Genomic DNA, 19197 nt, shown 5'->3' with positions numbered 1-19197 from the left:
TATTCAATATTACAAATTAATACCTGGAATTTGAGATTTTAAATATATTTATTATGTATCTATTTCAAATTAGCAATTTCGTATGGTTATTTTGTCAATAAATTGAATAATCTTACTTAATGCCACAATAAGTAAGCAATCCCTATGATTAAATTGTGACTATTAATATGTCATCTTTGAGATCTTTTAATGAAATACAATGTTTCATCACTCAATAAAAAAGTTTATAGTTACTACATATTAGAAGATTTGTTTCTAACAAAGAATTTATTTTAGATAGAAATTAAATGCCTTAAATCCCTAAATTATTAAGTAGTTTCAAGCAATTAGCTGCAATGGCAAATTCATAGATTTCTTTGCCTACAAATACTTTCCTAAAAAATTATACTTCTTTTCCCAAACCTTTATCTCATCTTATATGTGTACCACAAAAAGTGATCTATTAAATTTGTATTTAATTACATAATTATTAAAATTTCTTTTTTTTTTTTAAATTTCTTATTAATTGTACATATCACATAACCAAGTAGCTCAGTTTAATTTTAACATAACAGGTATTTTTTTCTGGACAAAATTTTAAAGGAGAAAAAATACTCAGACTATGAAACTCTCTAATCAACTTAGCATAGATATTTAACTGCCTTCTAGTAATACCTACACATTAGTAAATGAAAAGTGCCTCTTTGAACTTAATATGCTATAAATATTCAGAATGAAAACTTAGTAGTGTTTTGGTGGTTATTGGTGCTTCATTAGTATGTTATCTAAATTTCATTTTCTATACTGAAAAGTAAGGTAGAGGTAATTTTCTGATAATGATAAAATAACAAAAGTGAAAGCTTTGTGTTACCAGTATTATTATTTTTTTACCAGTATTATTATTGAGAAGGAAAGATAATCAAGGAGCTTTGTATAATAGAAAACATGAACACATGAACTTTTTGCAGTACTAATCAAGCTTACTACCATCTTTTATCACGAAGTTCATGAATTATGTACCAGTAAACTCTATGTATGTAATTATGACTCATTTTCTAAAGTGCACTTTATAAAGTGGTAGCCATTTTTATTTCAAAAACCAAATAAAAAACTTCAGGGACTAAACCCAGATATGAGGACTCAAAAATCACCTGATGTTCTTCTATACAGTATATATATATATATATATGTGTGTGTGTGTGTGTGTGTGTGTATATATATATATATACACATATGCTTATGCAAATAAATTCTTGTTAAACAATGCTAGAATTTACAGAATGGTTTACAGATGGTTCGTATCATCATTAAAAAGATGTTTTAAATTTGAATTTCATTTTTCATTAAGTTTACCATTAGTAACCAACACAGAAAATGTTAAATCACTCTAGAGATAGATGCCACCTTGAAAGCAATTAGAACTAATTTTAATATACTATATTAGAAAAACAAAAAATTTTAAATATTATTTAAAAGACACTAATCTTTAACTTATTCTTCACTTTATTATTTCTTAAGGTTTTGTTCTACTAATATTAAAATTAATTGTGCATAAATCAAAATATGATAGAGGATTCTCTGGTGTCTGAACTACTTTTAAAGATCAGGCATGATATTGCAAGGAGTCGTATCAGCACTTTTAAAATTATGAAAACCCTTTTATATCAAAAGAGACTTAATGCGGAAGATTCATGGCCTAAAAGAATCAACATTTCAAACTCTAAACTTATTTTCTGGTAATAATGTTGCTCTGGGACAATTCTTTCACAACATTTCTACTGAAGCCCATCTAAAAGGAGAAAAGGAGAAAAAGCCTTCAAGGGAGGCAAAAGATTGACAATGAATAATCATAGATTTCGAAGTTACTTCAAATAACATAACAAGCACAAAAATTAGTATTTTTATCTTGAAATTCCATGCAAATTTCACGTTCTACTTTACATGTTTATTTTAACATAAAAGTTTCTCTAAAAGAATATCAAGTAAAATGGACACTTCCTAAAAATTCAACATGCTTATCCTAAGGATATTAGTTTCTCTTGTCATAGTTCCATATATGCCAAACTGAAGTGCATGGAGCTTGAAAAAGTCGGGAAAGTGTTCATTATGCAGAATTGTAATATACATTGCAAAATGTTAATTATGTAAAGATTTAACTAAGTACTATGTAAAAAGGTACTATTTATTTTTCTGATAGATTTCATGGTTGTTTATCCCACATAATTAAGATTTTCTAAAGTGTGAAAAAGAAAAATCAGTAATTATTTTTGTCTAATACAGAAGAAGGTGTCTTCCATTCTTCAAATTTTCCCTTAATATACAAGGCAAATATCCCATACATTTCTATTTATCTATTTTAAATCAAGTTAGCTTCAAGAACTCTACATTACCCATAGACTCTAAAGAAAAATGTGAATTTTTATAAATATTTAAAGCATATTATCCTGTGAGATAACCTCATACCTGCAATCATGTCATCTACAGAACTCATTTTCAGCAATACTTGTTCAATTAGCCCAACTTCTGTGCTAGTCTGTAAATTCCGAACACTTTTTCGTAAAATGGCTGTAAACATGCTCCATATTTCTGCTTGACATGTTACATCACAGTGTTCCAAAAGCTCTGTCATGCATGTTATACTCTCAGCATCCTGGATAATAAAGTTCATCTCCAAGTCAAATTCTCCACCAACCAACTGAAAAACAAAAAAGAAACAATAACTAATGATAACATGAGAGATTATTTATAACAATATAATAAAAATAATAAAATAAAAATAATAAAATAACTCAACTAGGAGAGCATAGCTACTCTAAAAAATTTCTTGTTTTTAAGCCTAAAACTACTTTTGAGAAAAATTGGAAAGCTACAGATAAAGGTGCTATAAAAATTAAAACTAGAAAAATCAAGTTCCTTAAAAAATGGAAAAAGTTAATTACCAATCATGTGCAGAAAAATGGCACATAGAACTACTGGGTAGGATTCAGGACAAATTCCTATAAAAAAGAATTTGGCTCTCAAAAGTGAAAATCATTAGAAAATGCAAAATTCACTAAGGATAAATTTTAAAACATGAAGTTCATTTTCTTTTGTGATATTACTAGATGGACAAATGAGATGTAACAGAACACAAGTTCTATCTCTATGTATATAAGATAAAGAACTACAAAAGTGATAATTGCAAACTTATAATAAATGTGGAAATGACAAAATCTATGTTAAAAATTATTAAAAGAAATACACCTACTATCTATAATACTTAAGAGAATGCAAATTGCTATACAAAGATGACATAATAGCGATGTATTTGACTTGTGGCATTATGTCAAATGAGTCAAAAGTATTAGTGTCCTTCTCAAATGCTACTTTAGGTACAGCAATAGACCAATACACTTAGAATAAAAGATACTTTAAGTACAGCAATAGACAAATATATTTATAATAAAAGATATAACGATACAACGATACTCATATTCTCTACTGATCAAGTCACATATGCTGTATTAATTTTAAGTACCATTCTTAAAAAAAGATTGAAAAACTGATACCTTTCTGGTCTAAAGAACAGAAAATTTAGGAATGCCTGGGTGGCTCCATAGGTTATGCATCTACCTTCAGCTCAGGTCATGATCCCACAGTCCTAGGATCAAACCTGCATCAGGCTCCCTGCTCAGCAGGAAGCCTGCTTCTCCCTGGCCCTCTGCCTGCTGCTCCCCCTGCTTGTACACTCACTCTCGTTCTCTCTCTCTCTCTCTCTCTGTGTCAAATAAATAAATAAATAACTTTAAAATTTTTTTAAAAGTTCCAGAAATAAAGATGTATATATGTAGATGTATATACACTCTATCTATCCTCCAAAAAGTTGAAATTGGCTTGTAAGTTACATAAAGCACAAAAGAAGACATAAATTGTAAGTATTTCAGAAAATGGAAACAAAAAAAAAATAAGATTAGGGGCAGAGAGGCACCAGATATTAGATTCAAGAAGCAGAATTTTTTATCAAAGAAAAATGTTCAATAGTAAGGGTAGATGACCACATGCTATGGAATAAATATGATTAATAATACCATCAGGTACTTACATACCATTTGGTACTATTCTAAGGGATTTACATATATTAAATAATTTAATTCTCAAAAAACAATATATGAGAAAGAATCTATTATTATCTTCATTTTACAGAGAAGGAAGAATAGGCACAGAAAATTTAACTTGGAAAAGATCACAAAACTAGTAGATAGAGGATATAGGATCAAAACCCAGTAAGTCTGTCTTCATACAAGTCCATACAAGCAATAAAATCTCATTTAAGAATATTTTTTAAGCCTTCTGAAATATAATAATTTAAAAAATATTCTCAAATTTTAAAACATTATTCTCTGTATTTTTCTCTGTAACAGGTCTATAACTCAACCTTATGATAAACTATCCCTCATCCTAACTTCTGACCTTTTTTATTTTTCTTTTTTTAATGACCTAGATACTCACTCGGGTTAAAGGCTGGTTTTACTTCTGTGTATGAAACAACTTCAACTCCTCCTACTATTTGTCTTATTAACAAAAATAGCTACTAGAACAGTTAAGAGATTGTTTCTGAATTCAAACTTCCTGGATTCAGATTTTAGCTGTACCACTAGCTCTGTGACCTTAATGACTACTTCTCTAAGTCACAGTTACTTCATCTAAATATGAGAATAAAAATTCCTACCTAAGAGTGTTTTTGTTGTGAGGATTAAATAAACTAATTAGGCTTAGGAACAATGTTAAGCATATAGCTAGCATTCAGTTAAGGACAGCTATTACCAGTTCTCTAATGACCCCAGCTCTAACCTAAAAAAATAAAAGTAGTCACCTGAACACGTAAGTCTTAAGTACCACAAAACAGCTAGCTTAAGCCTTGTTTCCAACAAATGTTAAACTATTGTGGATCATGTACTCTCTTAGATATTAATTGTAGAACTATGAGAATCAACTCACAATCTTTTCACCATACCATGGTCTTATCAAAGAACTGCTTACTTTTCCACTATTATATGTCCAATTGACTTGGGTCACTACTATGAACCTTATAGACCAGTGGTTAGTAACTCAGAAGGGGTGCCTAAAAGGCAACCATATAGAGGAAAAAGAAAAACAGGTTTGAAAATCAATGATGTGGATGCTTACTGACTAAACTAATAGAAATAGATACCTAGGGTTAAGCCTATAAGCCTCTGAAAACACGTAAGAATTAGTATATACTAAAATGGGACAACACTGAGGTTTTTTTTAGATTAATCTCCTAAATGAATTGTTAAGTGCTTTCAGTAAAGTCTGGCATAACCAAGAGCCATTATGTAATTTGTAAATAACAGAGGGATGGACTCAGTGGAAAGGAAAAAAATAGTCTGCATTTAAAGAAATCAACAATATGTGTAATTGAACAATCAGACTCTGTTATGTGAAGCTACAGTTCCATCTTTCACTATTTTTCAGTTAAAAAACAATGCTCCTTTCTACATATCATTTAATTACAAAAGAATACAGTTTGGCTCTCTGATTTCTTTGCCAGATCTGTAAAAATATTTATTGTAAATGTTGTAAAGTGGGCCTGTATTTTCAGATGGTCTTTCTAAACTTCACTGTAATTTTTAATACTTTAGTGTTAATAAGGCTAAATGCTTACAAAACTATGATTCCAAGATTAGAGAAATATTCATTCCCTACTTATAAATGAGTGGTTCCATATTTACCAACTAAAGCATGTAAGAAAAAGTAGAAACAATTGGCTTTCATTATTTAAACTATAACAATCTTATGAGGAAAATGTATTAATTGTCTTCATAAAAGTGAAAATAAAGAGATTAAGCAGCATGAACAAGGTCACATATAAGTAAAGTGACAGATCCAGAATTCTAATCTGGATTGAAAAATGAACCTAAACAACTTTCTATTAAGTCAGAAGTATAGACTTAGGGCAGCCCGGGTGGCCCAGCAGTTTGGCACCGCCTTCGGCCTGGGATGTGATCCTGGAGACCCGGGATCGAGTCCCACATCAGGCACCCTGCATGGAGCCTGCTTCTCTTTCTGCCTATGTCTCTGCCAATCTCTCTCTCTCTGTCTGTCATGAATAAATAAATAAAAGCTTTAAAAAAAAAGAAGTATAGACTTAAAAAATATAGAAATGGGATGTATCATAGTAGATCTACAAAGAAATCAGTGTTTTATGAACAGTGTGTAGGATAAAAGAAAGAAAGAGAAAATAATTTCTCTAAGAAATAAAACATCCAGGGACACCTGGGTGGCTCAGCGGTTGGGCACCTGCTTTCGGTCCAGGGTGTGATCCTGGGGTCCCAGGATCAAGTCCCACGTTGGGCTCCCAGCATGGAGCCTGCTTCTCCCTCTGCCTGTCTCTCTGCCTCTCTCTCTCCCTCTCTATGTCTCTCATGAATAAATAAATGAAATCTTAAAAATATATATATATCCAGAGGTAGTAAATAAAAACTTTTAAATACAACCAATTTATTTAAGGTTATTTTCAGCAAGAAAGTAGAAGACTTTGAAGGCTCAATTACAGGAAAATTAGCAATAAACATTGAAAAAGAAAATTCACAGGGGAACCTTTTAAAAAGCAAAGAAAATGACACAAAGCTAAAAAGGCTAAACCAAAAAACAAGCTAAAATAACTGTTACCATAGTATAAAAGAGACTTATAAATCAATTAAGATTTTCTATAAATCTGAATACTCTATTTGCACAGTTAAGTTCTTTTCTTCTAGACCTTTTCTTTAAAATTCAAAAAGGTATTGCCTCTGCAAGAAAAGTGGCCCACAATGGTGCTTCCTACACAAGAAATGATCATAAAAGAATTTATATAAAATATCATAGCTAAGCTTTTTAAATGAAATAACTTTTATTTACATAAATAAAAGTTACTATATAAATATCTGGAATATAAAATGCTGACTTGGAAAATACCTTCTGAAAGGACTAAGTTTATAATTACTAGCAATTTTAAATACCTTTATTTTGAAATCTTAGATTATTGGTTAGAATTATATGGGATAATTCTTTTTCATTAATTGGATCAGACTGGACAATTATTAACTATTTGGATTCCTTTGCATCTTATCCTTCTGGATAAACTCTAAACTAGATAGCACTGCCTATAAAGTCACCATTTAACACCCCAGCTCCAATTTCCTCTACTTCCCATTTCCTAACTATTGTCATAGGAACATTTCTACACTGCACATCTCTCACTTGACCTAAAATTTTTCATATATGGTATTCCCTATATATGACAGAGTTCTCTTTCCACTTTTACATTTGTTAACTCCCATTAAACCTCCAAATACCATTTTAAACACCACTTAATCCAGAATGCCTTCCCAGTACCCATGAAGATGGCCTTTCCCTGAATTCCCATTACAATCCATGCATGCAATAGCAGTCATTGCACAGCATAAATGTTCACAGATATCCCAAATTACAATAAGCTTTTTAAGGGTAAGGACTATTTCTAACTACCTATCCACTATATATCTACACCTCCAGCACATTGCCAAACCTATGAAAAATATTCAGTGTTTAATATAGAATGGGAAGATTAATTTAATACAGATGGGAGTGGAGGAGAGAGGGAGAGAGGGTCTATTTCATGGTCAGTCACCAAGTTGTAAGCCAGACTTTCTACTGTATTCAGGTTTTCTCCTTCAGCAATGAATTGCTCTTACTGCCATACAACTTTTTTAATGTTCCAGTGATTACAAAGTCAGGGATGTGGGACACATGGGTGGCTCAGGGGTTGAGCGTCTGCCTTTGGCTCAAGACATGATCCTGAGGTCCCAGGATTGAGTCCCACATCAGGCTTCCTGCATGGAGCCTGCTTCTCCCTCTGCCTATGTCTCTGCCTCTCTCTCTCTCTCATGAATAAATAAATAAAATCTTAAAAAAAAAAGTCAGAGATGTTTTCTCCTTCCTGACTATGCTCACAGTTGCCTTACTCTTTTTTCTATTATTACTTGGAAAATACGTAAGGTTTAATAAGTACAATTCAGAACACTTGTACTCTTGACTTGTTAAGGCACTAAGTAAACCACACACAATTCTTAAGTTTTTAAAATCTGGCTTGAGGCGCCTGGGTAGTTCAGTTAGTTAAGCATCTACCTTCAGCTTGGGTCATGACCCCCACACTGGGCTCCCTGCTTAGCAGGGAGCCTGCTTCTCCCTCTCCCTCTGCCCCTGGCTTTTGCTCTTACTCTGTGTCAAATAAATGAATAAATGAATAAATAAATAAACATTTTTTTAAAAATCAGGCTTAACTGTATTTCCACTTCCAGTTTCTAAATATTTTCAAGTGAAATAAATTTACAACACATTCCTTTGAAAAATAATGACATCACCACAAAAGGGCAGAATGGGCAACTCCATGGCTATGTTCTCTAGAGAAAACTAATGAGCTGGCAAAAACTGTCAAAATCAACTTCTGAAAAATTCTGCAATCAAGACAAAAATGTATACCAACCCAGGGATGACTCAGTGAAGAAGCAGCTATTATTCTCTGGTAAAAAGCACTGCCCCACCTACAATTCCCCACACCCTGGAGGGCAACAGTCATGAGGACAACCTCCTGCACAAGTGGTGAGGGTTTCTAGTTCCAGAGGAAGCAGCAGGAACCTTGTAATCAAGGTTGTGGGTCTCAACCTACCTGGCAGCTCCCTCAAGGACAGGTGCAAAGAACTGTTTCTCACCAAACATAGAATATCTCTAGGGCTGGGGTACTTCTGCTAAAAGCATGTAAAGGCACAGATGTTAACTACAGCCTGGGAAGGAAGATGTGGGGAAAGAGGTATATATATATGTGGGTATAAGGTCTTTAAAAGGCTCTCCTGTATATATACAGGGAAATAGAGTCACATGCATCCCCAAGGCAGGTTACACATTCAGAAAAAGCCTAAAAAGACCCTAAGCTTTCTTTTTATTTTATTTTATTTTATTTTATTTTATTTTATTTTATTTATTCACGAGAGACACACAGAGAGAGAGACAGAGACAGAGACAGAGACAGAGACAGAGACACAGGCAGAGTGAGAAGCAGGCTCCATGCAGGGAACCCGATGTGGGACTCGATCCCTGGACATTGGGACCATGCCCCGAGCCAAAAGCAGACGCTCAATGCTGAGCAACCCAGGCGTTCCCAAGACCCTAAGCTTTCACTTGCAGCTGGCCTTTAGGTTCTATACAAGAAGGAAGTAAAAGCTAGGGGAGAGATATAAATAGCCTGACTAAGCAGTGCAAGAATACTCCAAAAGAGCAAATCTGCAAAGACAGTAAGAGTACTTTTCGATTCTTCAATTTTTCTTTCCCTGGCTCCAGGCGTTTAAGACAACTCTGTCAAAACATCAGCTGAGGGGCACCTGTGTGGCCAAGCAGGTTAAGCATCGGACTTCAGCTCAGGTCATGATCCCAGGGTCCAAGCCCTGCATTGGGCTTCGTGCTCTGTGGGGAGTCTGCTTCTTCCTCTCTCTATGCCCCTCATCCCACTTGTGCTTTTTCTCACTCTCAAATAAATAAAATCTTTAAAAAAAAAAAATCAGCTGACCACCAAACAGAACTTCAGGGACTATACATGACAAAGAGTACAGACTTAGAAACATATTTTAGAAAATTACTAAGTAAACAATCCAAAACAACAACAAACACAAGGGAAAAGAAAGAAGAATCTGATTTTCAGCATTTCACATGACAATATTCAAAATTTCCAGTCTTCAACAAAAAAGTATGAGACATACAAAGAAATAAGAAGTATGGCTCATCTAAAGAGAAAAAAAATTAATGTTCAAAATCTGATAACTATATTTGCCTTGATTATCTCCTTTCTCTATTCTGTCCTCTTGCTTACATTGTTTTTTTCCTCTTACAAGCCTTTTCTAGTAAGTTAATCAAATTATTTCAAGAAGCAGATACAATCCAAGTTTTAAAGGTACTGAATTATTAACCTCTAAAAAAGGAAATCTTTGAGATAAACTTGTATCTGTTATTTCACAAAGAAATAAAGTGGAAACATGATCATTAAGAATGACCATGTTGTGAACACTTATGTGTTCAGTAATTTATGTGTATAGTCTCATTTAATTCTCACAATTGTGTAAGACAGTATCTCAAACAAGGACATTGAGGTTAGCCTAAGTTAAGTAACCAGCCCAAGGTTCCAAAGCTAGTGTCAGCATCAGAATGTATCTTGTCAATTTTATATAGGATTAAGAAGTATGCAAATACTAAAAGGACCACCCCCAATACATAAATATGTACCTGCATCAGTCACAGATCTGCTGCATGCATTATACATGACTTTCAGGTAAATTTTTAGTACATAAAGGAAAATACTTTATAATTTGGACATGAATATAATAAAAGTTAATGATTCTAAACCCAGCTGACAAACTAAGGCAAGAAAAATAGAAAATTACTTGTTTCCTATTTCTTTCACAGCAGTCCTGTCTTCAAGTAATTTGTATCAGTAATCCTTCTGTGGTATAGAAATAACTATACCCAAGAGTATAACAAATGCTGCTAAAAATATAGTCCATAAAATCTCTAGGGAATGGAGGAGAAAACAAAGTGAATGACTATCATACAATTAAGTACCTTCTTTAAAATATATTTAAAACAACATGCAGTTTATCAAAAGTGGTATAACCACTTTTATGATTACTTAATAAGATTATAACAAAGCAGATGATAAGTACACCTGGCTCTAGCTGCCAACTAATGTGTAAAAGGAAGTAAAAATTAAGTCTTGCCAAACCACTATATATTTTTAAATTGTAACCCCATGCCTAATACTGAAAACCCCAATCCACCTCATAAATAAAAGCAAAATAAAAACATTTTCAGACAAATAAAGCTGAGAGAATTCATTGCCCGCAGAGTTTTATTACAAGAATTGTTAAAGAAAGTCCTTCCAGCAGAAGGAAAATGATACCAGATGAAAATCTGAAATGACAAAAATTGAGGAATGCCAAAATTGTTTTGGGGGATTTACAAACACGTAGAAGTAAAAACAATGACTGCAAGAGCACAAAGGACAGCAGAGGAAGACATATAAGTATACTTTTAAGAGGTTCTTAACATATACCTGAAGTGATACATTATTTGAAGGTAGAGAACAATAAATTGATAATGTATATCGTAAATTCTAGGAAAATACCAAATGTAAAAAAGACACCATGTTGGGCAGCCTAGGTGGCTCAGCGGTTTAGCACCACCTTCAGCCCAGGGCCTGATCCTGGAGATCCTGGATTGAGTCCCACGTCAGGCTCCCTGCATGGAACCTGCTACTCCCTCTGCCTCTCTCTCTCTATGGTCTCTCATGAATAAATAAATAAAATCTTAAAAAAGAAGAAACAATGTCAAAAACCTTAACAGACATCTCACTGAAGAAGATATACAGATGACAAAAGAGCATGTAAGAAAATGTTCCATACATCATGTCATCAGAGAAATGCAAATTAAACAAGATATCACTTCACACCTATTAGAATGGCCAAAATCCAGTACACACTCACAATACCAAATGCTGCAAGGATGTGAAGCAACAGGAACTCATTCATTGCTGATGGGAATGTAAAGTGGTACAGCCACTTTGGAAGACAATTTGGTGGTTTCTAACAAATCTAAATATACTCTTACTATATGATCCAGCAACTCACTTGTTGGTATTCACTGAAAGGAGCTGACAACTTAGGTTCACACAAAAATTGGCTCACGGATATTTATAGTAGCTTTATTCATAATTGCCAAAACTTAGAAGCAACCAGCATGCTCTTCAGTAAGTAAATGGATAAACCGTGGCACATCCAGACAACAGAATATTATTCAGCACTAAAAAGAAATGACCTATCAAGCTATGATAAGATGCGGAGGAACCTTAATTGCATTTCGCTAAGTGAAAGAAGCCAATCTGAAAAGGCTACATACTGTATGATTCCAACTACATGACATTCTGGAAAAGGCAAAACTATGGAGACAATAAAAAGATCAGTGATTGCCAGGTGTTGGTGAAAGAACATATGAATGGGTAGAACACAGAGAGAGGGTTTTTAGAGCGATGAAAATACTCTGTATGATTTATAATGGTGAACCACAATGTAAACCACTGGACTTCAAATGATCATGATGTATCTAGGTACATTCATCAATTGTAACAAATATCCACTCTGGTGGAAGATGTTGGTAAGTGGGAAGACTATGCACATGTAGAAGCAGAGGATATGTGGAAAATCTCTGTACTTTTCCCTCAATTTTGCTGTTAATCTAAAACTGCTCTAAAAACTTAGTCTTAACTTTAAAAATTATTTTAAAGAAAAAACTAGGGACACCCGGGGGGCTCAGCGGTTGAGCGTCTGCCTTCGGCTCAGGGTGTGATCTTGGGGTTAGAGGATCAAGTCCCACATCAGGCTGACTCTGTGGATCCTGCTTCTCCCTCTGCCTATGTCTCTGCCTCTCTGTGTCCCTCATTAATAAATAAATACTTAAAAATAATAATAATAAAGAAAAAACTAGGAATAGTTAATAAATCAATAGTAACTGTAAAATAGAATCATAATTCTCAATTAATCCAAAACCAGACATGAAATAGGAAAAAGAGAAACAAACAAACAAAAAAGATGTGAATATAAAATAGCAAAACTAGCAGACTGAAATGTTGCCATAATGATTACATGAAATGTAAATAATATAAAACCACCACTTAAAATGCAGAGATTATAAGAATGTATAAAATATAGCAAAACCCAATTACATTCCACATAACAAAAAAAAGCTGTAGAGGTCAGCAAACTTCTTCAAGAGCCGAGATTTTACACTTCCAGGACCTTATGGTCTGTATCATTACTATTCAACTCTGCATCTGTAATATGAAAGCAGCCACATACAACACATAAATGACATGGTATGGCTGTGTACCAATAAAAAAAAATGTATAAAGCAGGTGACTAGCACATAGGCAACGATTTGTTGACCCCAGAATTAAAATACAGAGAAACAGGTTAAAAGCAAAAAGATAAAAAAAGATACACCATGCAAACACAATTAAGAAAAAAGTGGTATAGTGATACTGGTATCAGACAAAGTAGATTTTATAAAAGAAAAATAGAAGCTTTCCATAAGGAGGAAGGGGCAGATTCATCAGAATGACATAGCAATCCCAAATATGAAGGAATCTAATAAGAGAACAAAAGAGAAACAGACAAATCTGCGATTTTAGTTGTGAATTTTAATACTCGTCTCTCAGCAACTGGGAAAACAGACCCCCTAAATCAGTAAGGATATAGAAGTCTTTTTTAAAAAAAAGATTTTTTTTATTTATTCATGAGAGAGAGAGAGAGAGAGAGAGAGAGGCAGAGACACAGGCAGAGAGAGAAGCAGGCTCCATGCAGAGACCCCGATGTGAGACTCGATCCCAGGACTCCAAGATCACGCTCTGGGTCAAAGATAGACGCTCAACCACTGAGCCACCCAGGCATCCCAAGATATAGAAATCTTAAATAAAATTAACTTAGCTGTTATATAGGCATATTAAACACTCCCATCAAATAGCAGAGAAACGTTTTGAAGTGCATATCAAATATTCACCAAGGTAAGACTACCTGGGCTATAAAAGAAATCTCAAAAAGGTTAAAATTCTAATCACAATAAAATTAAAATCATTAGATATACATCAGGAAAAAAATACTAAAGTATCTCGCAACTTATTCTTGCTAACCTGTTGATCAAAGAACGTGTCATTAGGGAAAGTAGAAAAAAATTTAACTGAATGTAATGAAAACATATCCCCAAATGCATGGGATATGGCTAAAACAGTGCTTCAAGGAAATTTATAGTATTAAAAATCTGTGTACTAAAGAAGAAAAATTTCAAACAATCACCTCAGTTTCTACATTTAGAAACTAGAAAGAGTAAATTATACATAAAGACAAATAAAAAATTTAACTACAAGAAAAGAAAAATCAAAGATACAAAAACCAGCCAAAACAACATAGAATAATGATGAAACTAAATGGTTCTTCAATTTATTTAGCCCAATGAATCAAAGGTGAGGTGGCAGAGAGCTCTGGGAAAGGCTAAAGTGGATACAAATTAGCATCAACACAAATAAAAGAGTCATCACTATAGATTCCACATACACTAAAAGGATTAATAAGAGATTCTTCTTAATAACTTTATGTCTACCAATGTGACAACTTAAATGAAAAACACAAACTACTTAAATGGTATAAACTGTCAAAGATTAAGAAGAAACGGGTCATCTAAACAGTCCTATGTCTACTAGAGAAATTGAATTTGTAGTTAGAAATCTTCCCAGAAACAACACCACAGATCCAGACAATTTCACAGATGAATTCTTAGTTTAAAAAAATTATCCAAAAAAAAAAAATTATCATAAATTCTACACTATCTTTCTCAGAAATCTTTAAAAGAGGAAACACTTCCAAACTTAGTTTATGGGCCAAAAAGTACCATGGTAATAAAACCAGAGAAAATATCAGAAAATGAAAACTACAGCCAAATAATTCTCATGAACACAGACACAAAGAACCTTAATAAAATATACAGCAAATCAAATACAGCAGCATGTTAACAATAGGAACAACAACAAAAGAATTGTACATCATGACCAAGTACATTTTATCCCAAGAGTACAGGTGAGCTTACCAATCAAAAAATCAAACAATGTATTTCACCGTATCAACACACTAAAACAACAAAAGCCATTTGATCATCTCAAAAAGTACATAAAAATCATTTGACAAAATCCAAAAGTAGTCTTTATAAAAACTTTCAGCAAACTAGGAATACAAAGGAATATCCACAAACTGATAAAAAGTCATCGATGAAAACCTACAGCTAACATCATACTTGAGTCTGAATGACTGCATGCTTTTCAGAAATAAGCCAAGGATATCCTCCTCTCCAACCACTTCCACTCAGCATTATCCTAGACGTCCAAGCCAATGCAAATTGCCAAGAAAAATAAAAATATTAGGCATACATATTGGAAAGGCAAAAATAAAACTACATTTATTCACAAACCTCATAATCATTTACATAGAAACTCCTAATAAATTTACTCAAAGCTTCTCAAATTAATAAAAAATTGTATTAGTCTCAGGATTTTAAGATCTGTATACATAAATCTATTGTTTTCTCTATACTAACAAAGAACAATTAGAATCAATTAAAACCAAAACCAGGGATCCCTGGGTGGCGCAGCGGTTTGGTGCCTGCCTTTGGCCCAAGGCGCGATCCTGGAGACCCGGGATCGAATCCCACATCGGGCTCCCGGTGCATGGAGCCTGCTTCTCCCTCTGCCTGTGTCTCTGCCTCTCTCTCTCTCTCTCTCTCTGTGGCTATCATAAATAAATAAAAATTTAAAAAAAAATTAAAAAAAAAAAACCAAAACCAGTAAAATAGCATATAACATGAAATATTCAGACAAAAATTCACCTAAACACATGTAAGGTCTGTATACTTAACTACATGGGGTGCCCGAGTGGCTCAGTTGGTGGCTCCACACTCAGCAGGGAGTCTGCTTAAGATTCTCTCTCCCTTTCCCTCTGGCTCCCCCCCTGTTCATTCACACATGCACACAATCTTTCTCTGTGAAATGAGTAAATAAATCTTAAAAAAAAAAAAAACTACAAAACACTGCTATGTTTGTTTTCTTTTTTAAAACGGGGGGGAGGGGGGGGGACCTAAACAGATATAGAAACATACCATATTCAAGGACTGGAAGATGTCAATTCCACTCTATTTTTATACAATCCAAGCCACAACTGTGGCTGTCATTTTGTTAGGAATTTTTTTCTTTTTAGGAATTTAGATATTCTAAAATGTATATGTAAAATAATGGGGCATATAAATAGCCAAAACAATTCTGAACCAGAAGAATAAACTTGAGAGGCCCTAAACTACCAGACTTTGTAACTTACTACAATGCCACATAAATCAAGACAAAATATAGTATTCCAATTAGAATAAAAACATGCATTAACAGAACAGAACATAAAGTCCAATCATAGACCCACATAAATCAAAAAACAAAATCAAGACATGATCAACTGATTGTAGAAAAAGGTGTCAAAATAAACAATGGAGGAGGAACAGTATTTACAAATAGTGAGGAACAACTAGATATTCATATACCAATAAATGAAACTTGTTTCTTTATACCATTCATAAACGTAAGAGTTAAACTTTTATAATATCTAGGAAGGAATCTTTTTGACTTCAGATCAGGCAAATATTTTTTAAACAGGCCACAAAAAGACAAACTACATTAAAAAACTGATAATTTCAACTTTTGTAAACTAATAAATTAAGAAAAGATAAACCACAGCCCCAGGATAAATTTTTGCAAATCACATATCTGATTAAAGACTACCTAGAATATAGGGCAACCTGGTGGCTCAGAGGTTGAGTGCCTGCCTTTGGCTCACGTTGAGATCCCGGGGTCCTAGGATCAAGTCCCACATCGGGCTCCCTACATGGAGCCTGCTTCTCCCTCTGCCTATGTCTCTGCCTCTCGGTGTGTCTCTCATGAATAAATAAAAATAAAATCTTAAAAAAAGATTATCCAGAATATGTAATATAAAGAGATCTCACATCTTTATAATAAAAAGACATTGCACTTTTTTTAAATTGGTGCCTGAGTGGCTCAGTCAGTTAAGCATCCAACTCTTGGTTCAGGTCATGAACTCAGGGTCGTGAAATCAAGCTGAGCATGGAGTCGGGCTTGAGATTCTCTGCCTCTCTCCCCCTCTGCCCCTCCACATGTTCATGCTCCTTCTCTAAAATAAATAAAATATTTTTCAAAATGTCTTATAAGCCCATGAAAAGATGCTTGATGTCATCTGACATTAAGAAAATGCAAAATAAAGCCATAGTAAATTACCACTATACACCCACTAGATTCAAATAAAAAAAGACTGATAATGCCAAATGTTGAAGAGGAAATAAAACAACTGGAACTCCCACATGCCTCTTGTGTGAATGAATACTAAGTAACAGCCACTTTGAAAAACAATTTGGTAAGTTTTCATAAGTTTAAACACACATTTACCCATTCATCCTGACAATTCTACTCTTAGATATTTAGGAAAGTAAAAGGAAAACCTAGGGTCACCCACTTTTACTAATACTCTACAAATGGAAAAAACTCTCCTGCTTAATTCTACTTTCATCACTTTAGTAATAAATAATCACTATGTAGCTACATAGTGTAGTGTAAACAAAGCACTACACCAGATCTCACTGTTTGCTCCCATATCTTTCCACTGCAGCCAGATAATCTTATATAACATAAATGTCACATATATAGCTTAAAGCCTTTCAATGACTTCCCCCTGCTCTTGTAACAGAATCCAAGCTATTCCAATTAAAATCTGAATAAATCTTCTCATCTGCCTCACAAATTTATCTTATATTGCTCTCTTTGCTCATTACAGGCTTCAATCACTCAGATTTGATCAGCTCCTAGACAGGCCTTGTTTCCACCCCAACTCCTGGGCCTTTTGCTCACTGTTCCCTTGGACTGCCATGCTCTTTCACTGGCTAGTATACCTAAAGTGAGTCTCTGTTATTCTGTATCAAAAAACATTATTCCAGGGACAACTGGGTGGCTCAGTGGTTGAGTGTCTGCCTTTGGCTCAGGGCGTGATCCTGGAGCCCTAGGATGGAGTCCCACATTGGGCTCCCCACAGGGAGGCTGCTTCTCCTTCTGCCTGTGTCTCTGCCTCTGTGTGTGTGTGTCTCTCATGAATAAATAAAATCTTTAAATAAAAAATTATTCCATTCACAACACTAATTACAGTCTGTATTTTATATTATGTCTCCCATAAAAAAACACACACATCTATAAAAGAGTCCTAGTATTGCTCTTCATTGTATCTCTTAGTGCCCTCCTCAGTGCCTAGTACAACATGTAACTTTCATGCAAGAGGGCCAAGAAATTCAAGTAGCTAAAGAATCAATTACCTAAAAAAATGTGTTTCCCAATAAGATATTAATGCTTAGATTCTTTTTTTTTTTTTTTTTTTATTTACTCCTGAGAGGCACATACAGAGAGAAAGAGAGGCAGAGACACAGGCAGAGGGAGTAGCAGGCTCCATGCAGGGAGCCTGACATGGGACTCGATCCCAGGTCTCCAGGATCAGGCCCTGGGCTGAAGGTGGCACTAAACCACTGAGCCACCCAGGTGGCCCTAATAGTTAGATTCTAATGTAAAGTAGTAATTTCTATTTTGTACAATAAAACTTAAAAATCTCTTCAAAATAATCATTAGATATTTTATTGTATTTCTGTACATGTACACATACAAATACAGACATGGCAGTATCTATCTATAAGAAAACTGCATAGTAAATCACATCAAACTCTAATTTACAAAAGTTATATGCATTTCATTTCTTTTATTTTTTTTTGCATTTCATTTCTAAATTTTAAATCCTAATTGTAAATAACACTTGAAATCTGAAGACTTTTTTAAGAGCTGTTTACTTTGATACAAAAATATATATTCTAATTATTTCTTCAATTTAGTTATAACTGTGTAATGAATGATGACTTTTACATGGATGAATAAAGGATAACCAAAGATTATATAAAAAGAAAAGCATCTCTATTCCATGCTCTTATCTAAGTATCAAAATCCGGTCATAAATATACCTTCACTCTGTGAAAAGACAAAATTTGCACACATATATCTGTTATACATAGTCAAATATTAACTAAGTTCTCTAACAACACATAGAAGAATTTTTATAGTATGAGTCTTACTCATATATATCAAGAAGTTTTGGAATTTAAATTCTAAAATATTTTTACAATTAGAAAAGATAAATATTTTTATAATAGAACTGTTCTTGATCTTCACAAGATCCTTCTTAAACCTGAGCCAATCTTCAAAAAAAAAAAAAAACAAACAAACAAACAAAAAAACCTGAGCCAATCTCATCTTTCTTAAGGCTTATTTTTTCATTTTTGTTTGTTCAGGCCACATGATGAATTAAATAGCATTCATCATATATCCTTTAATGACATTAGTTGTGATATAATGCTTTAGTTCAAATAAAAGAAAACTAAATACTAAAATTGAAAAAGAGTAAAAAGCAGTTCTATTGGCTTTTAGTATTGTTCTCTAAGCATTCTTGGGATCAAATACAGAAACCAACACAT

At 33.6% G+C, this 19197-nt stretch overlaps 1 protein-coding gene across 15 annotated transcripts in view; it reads right to left on the bottom strand.

The window, feature by feature from the left end:
• Positions 1-19197, bottom strand: part of NBEA (neurobeachin) — a 662404-nt gene that overhangs the window by 580511 nt on the left and 62696 nt on the right. For all 15 annotated transcript variants that reach the window (XM_072719992.1, XM_072719993.1, XM_072720000.1 and 12 more), the window contains exon 2: positions 2443-2674. In XM_072719992.1, the coding sequence (XP_072576093.1) occupies positions 2443-2674 (232 nt within the window). The remainder of the gene's footprint in view (positions 1-2442; positions 2675-19197) is intronic.

Source organism: Vulpes vulpes, chromosome 9, assembly GCF_048418805.1.
Source record: "Vulpes vulpes isolate BD-2025 chromosome 9, VulVul3, whole genome shotgun sequence".
NCBI classification, from domain to species: Eukaryota; Metazoa; Chordata; class Mammalia; order Carnivora; family Canidae; genus Vulpes; species Vulpes vulpes.
Note: the sequence above shows the minus strand (reverse complement) of the source record. Positions and strands in the feature narration are given on the sequence as shown.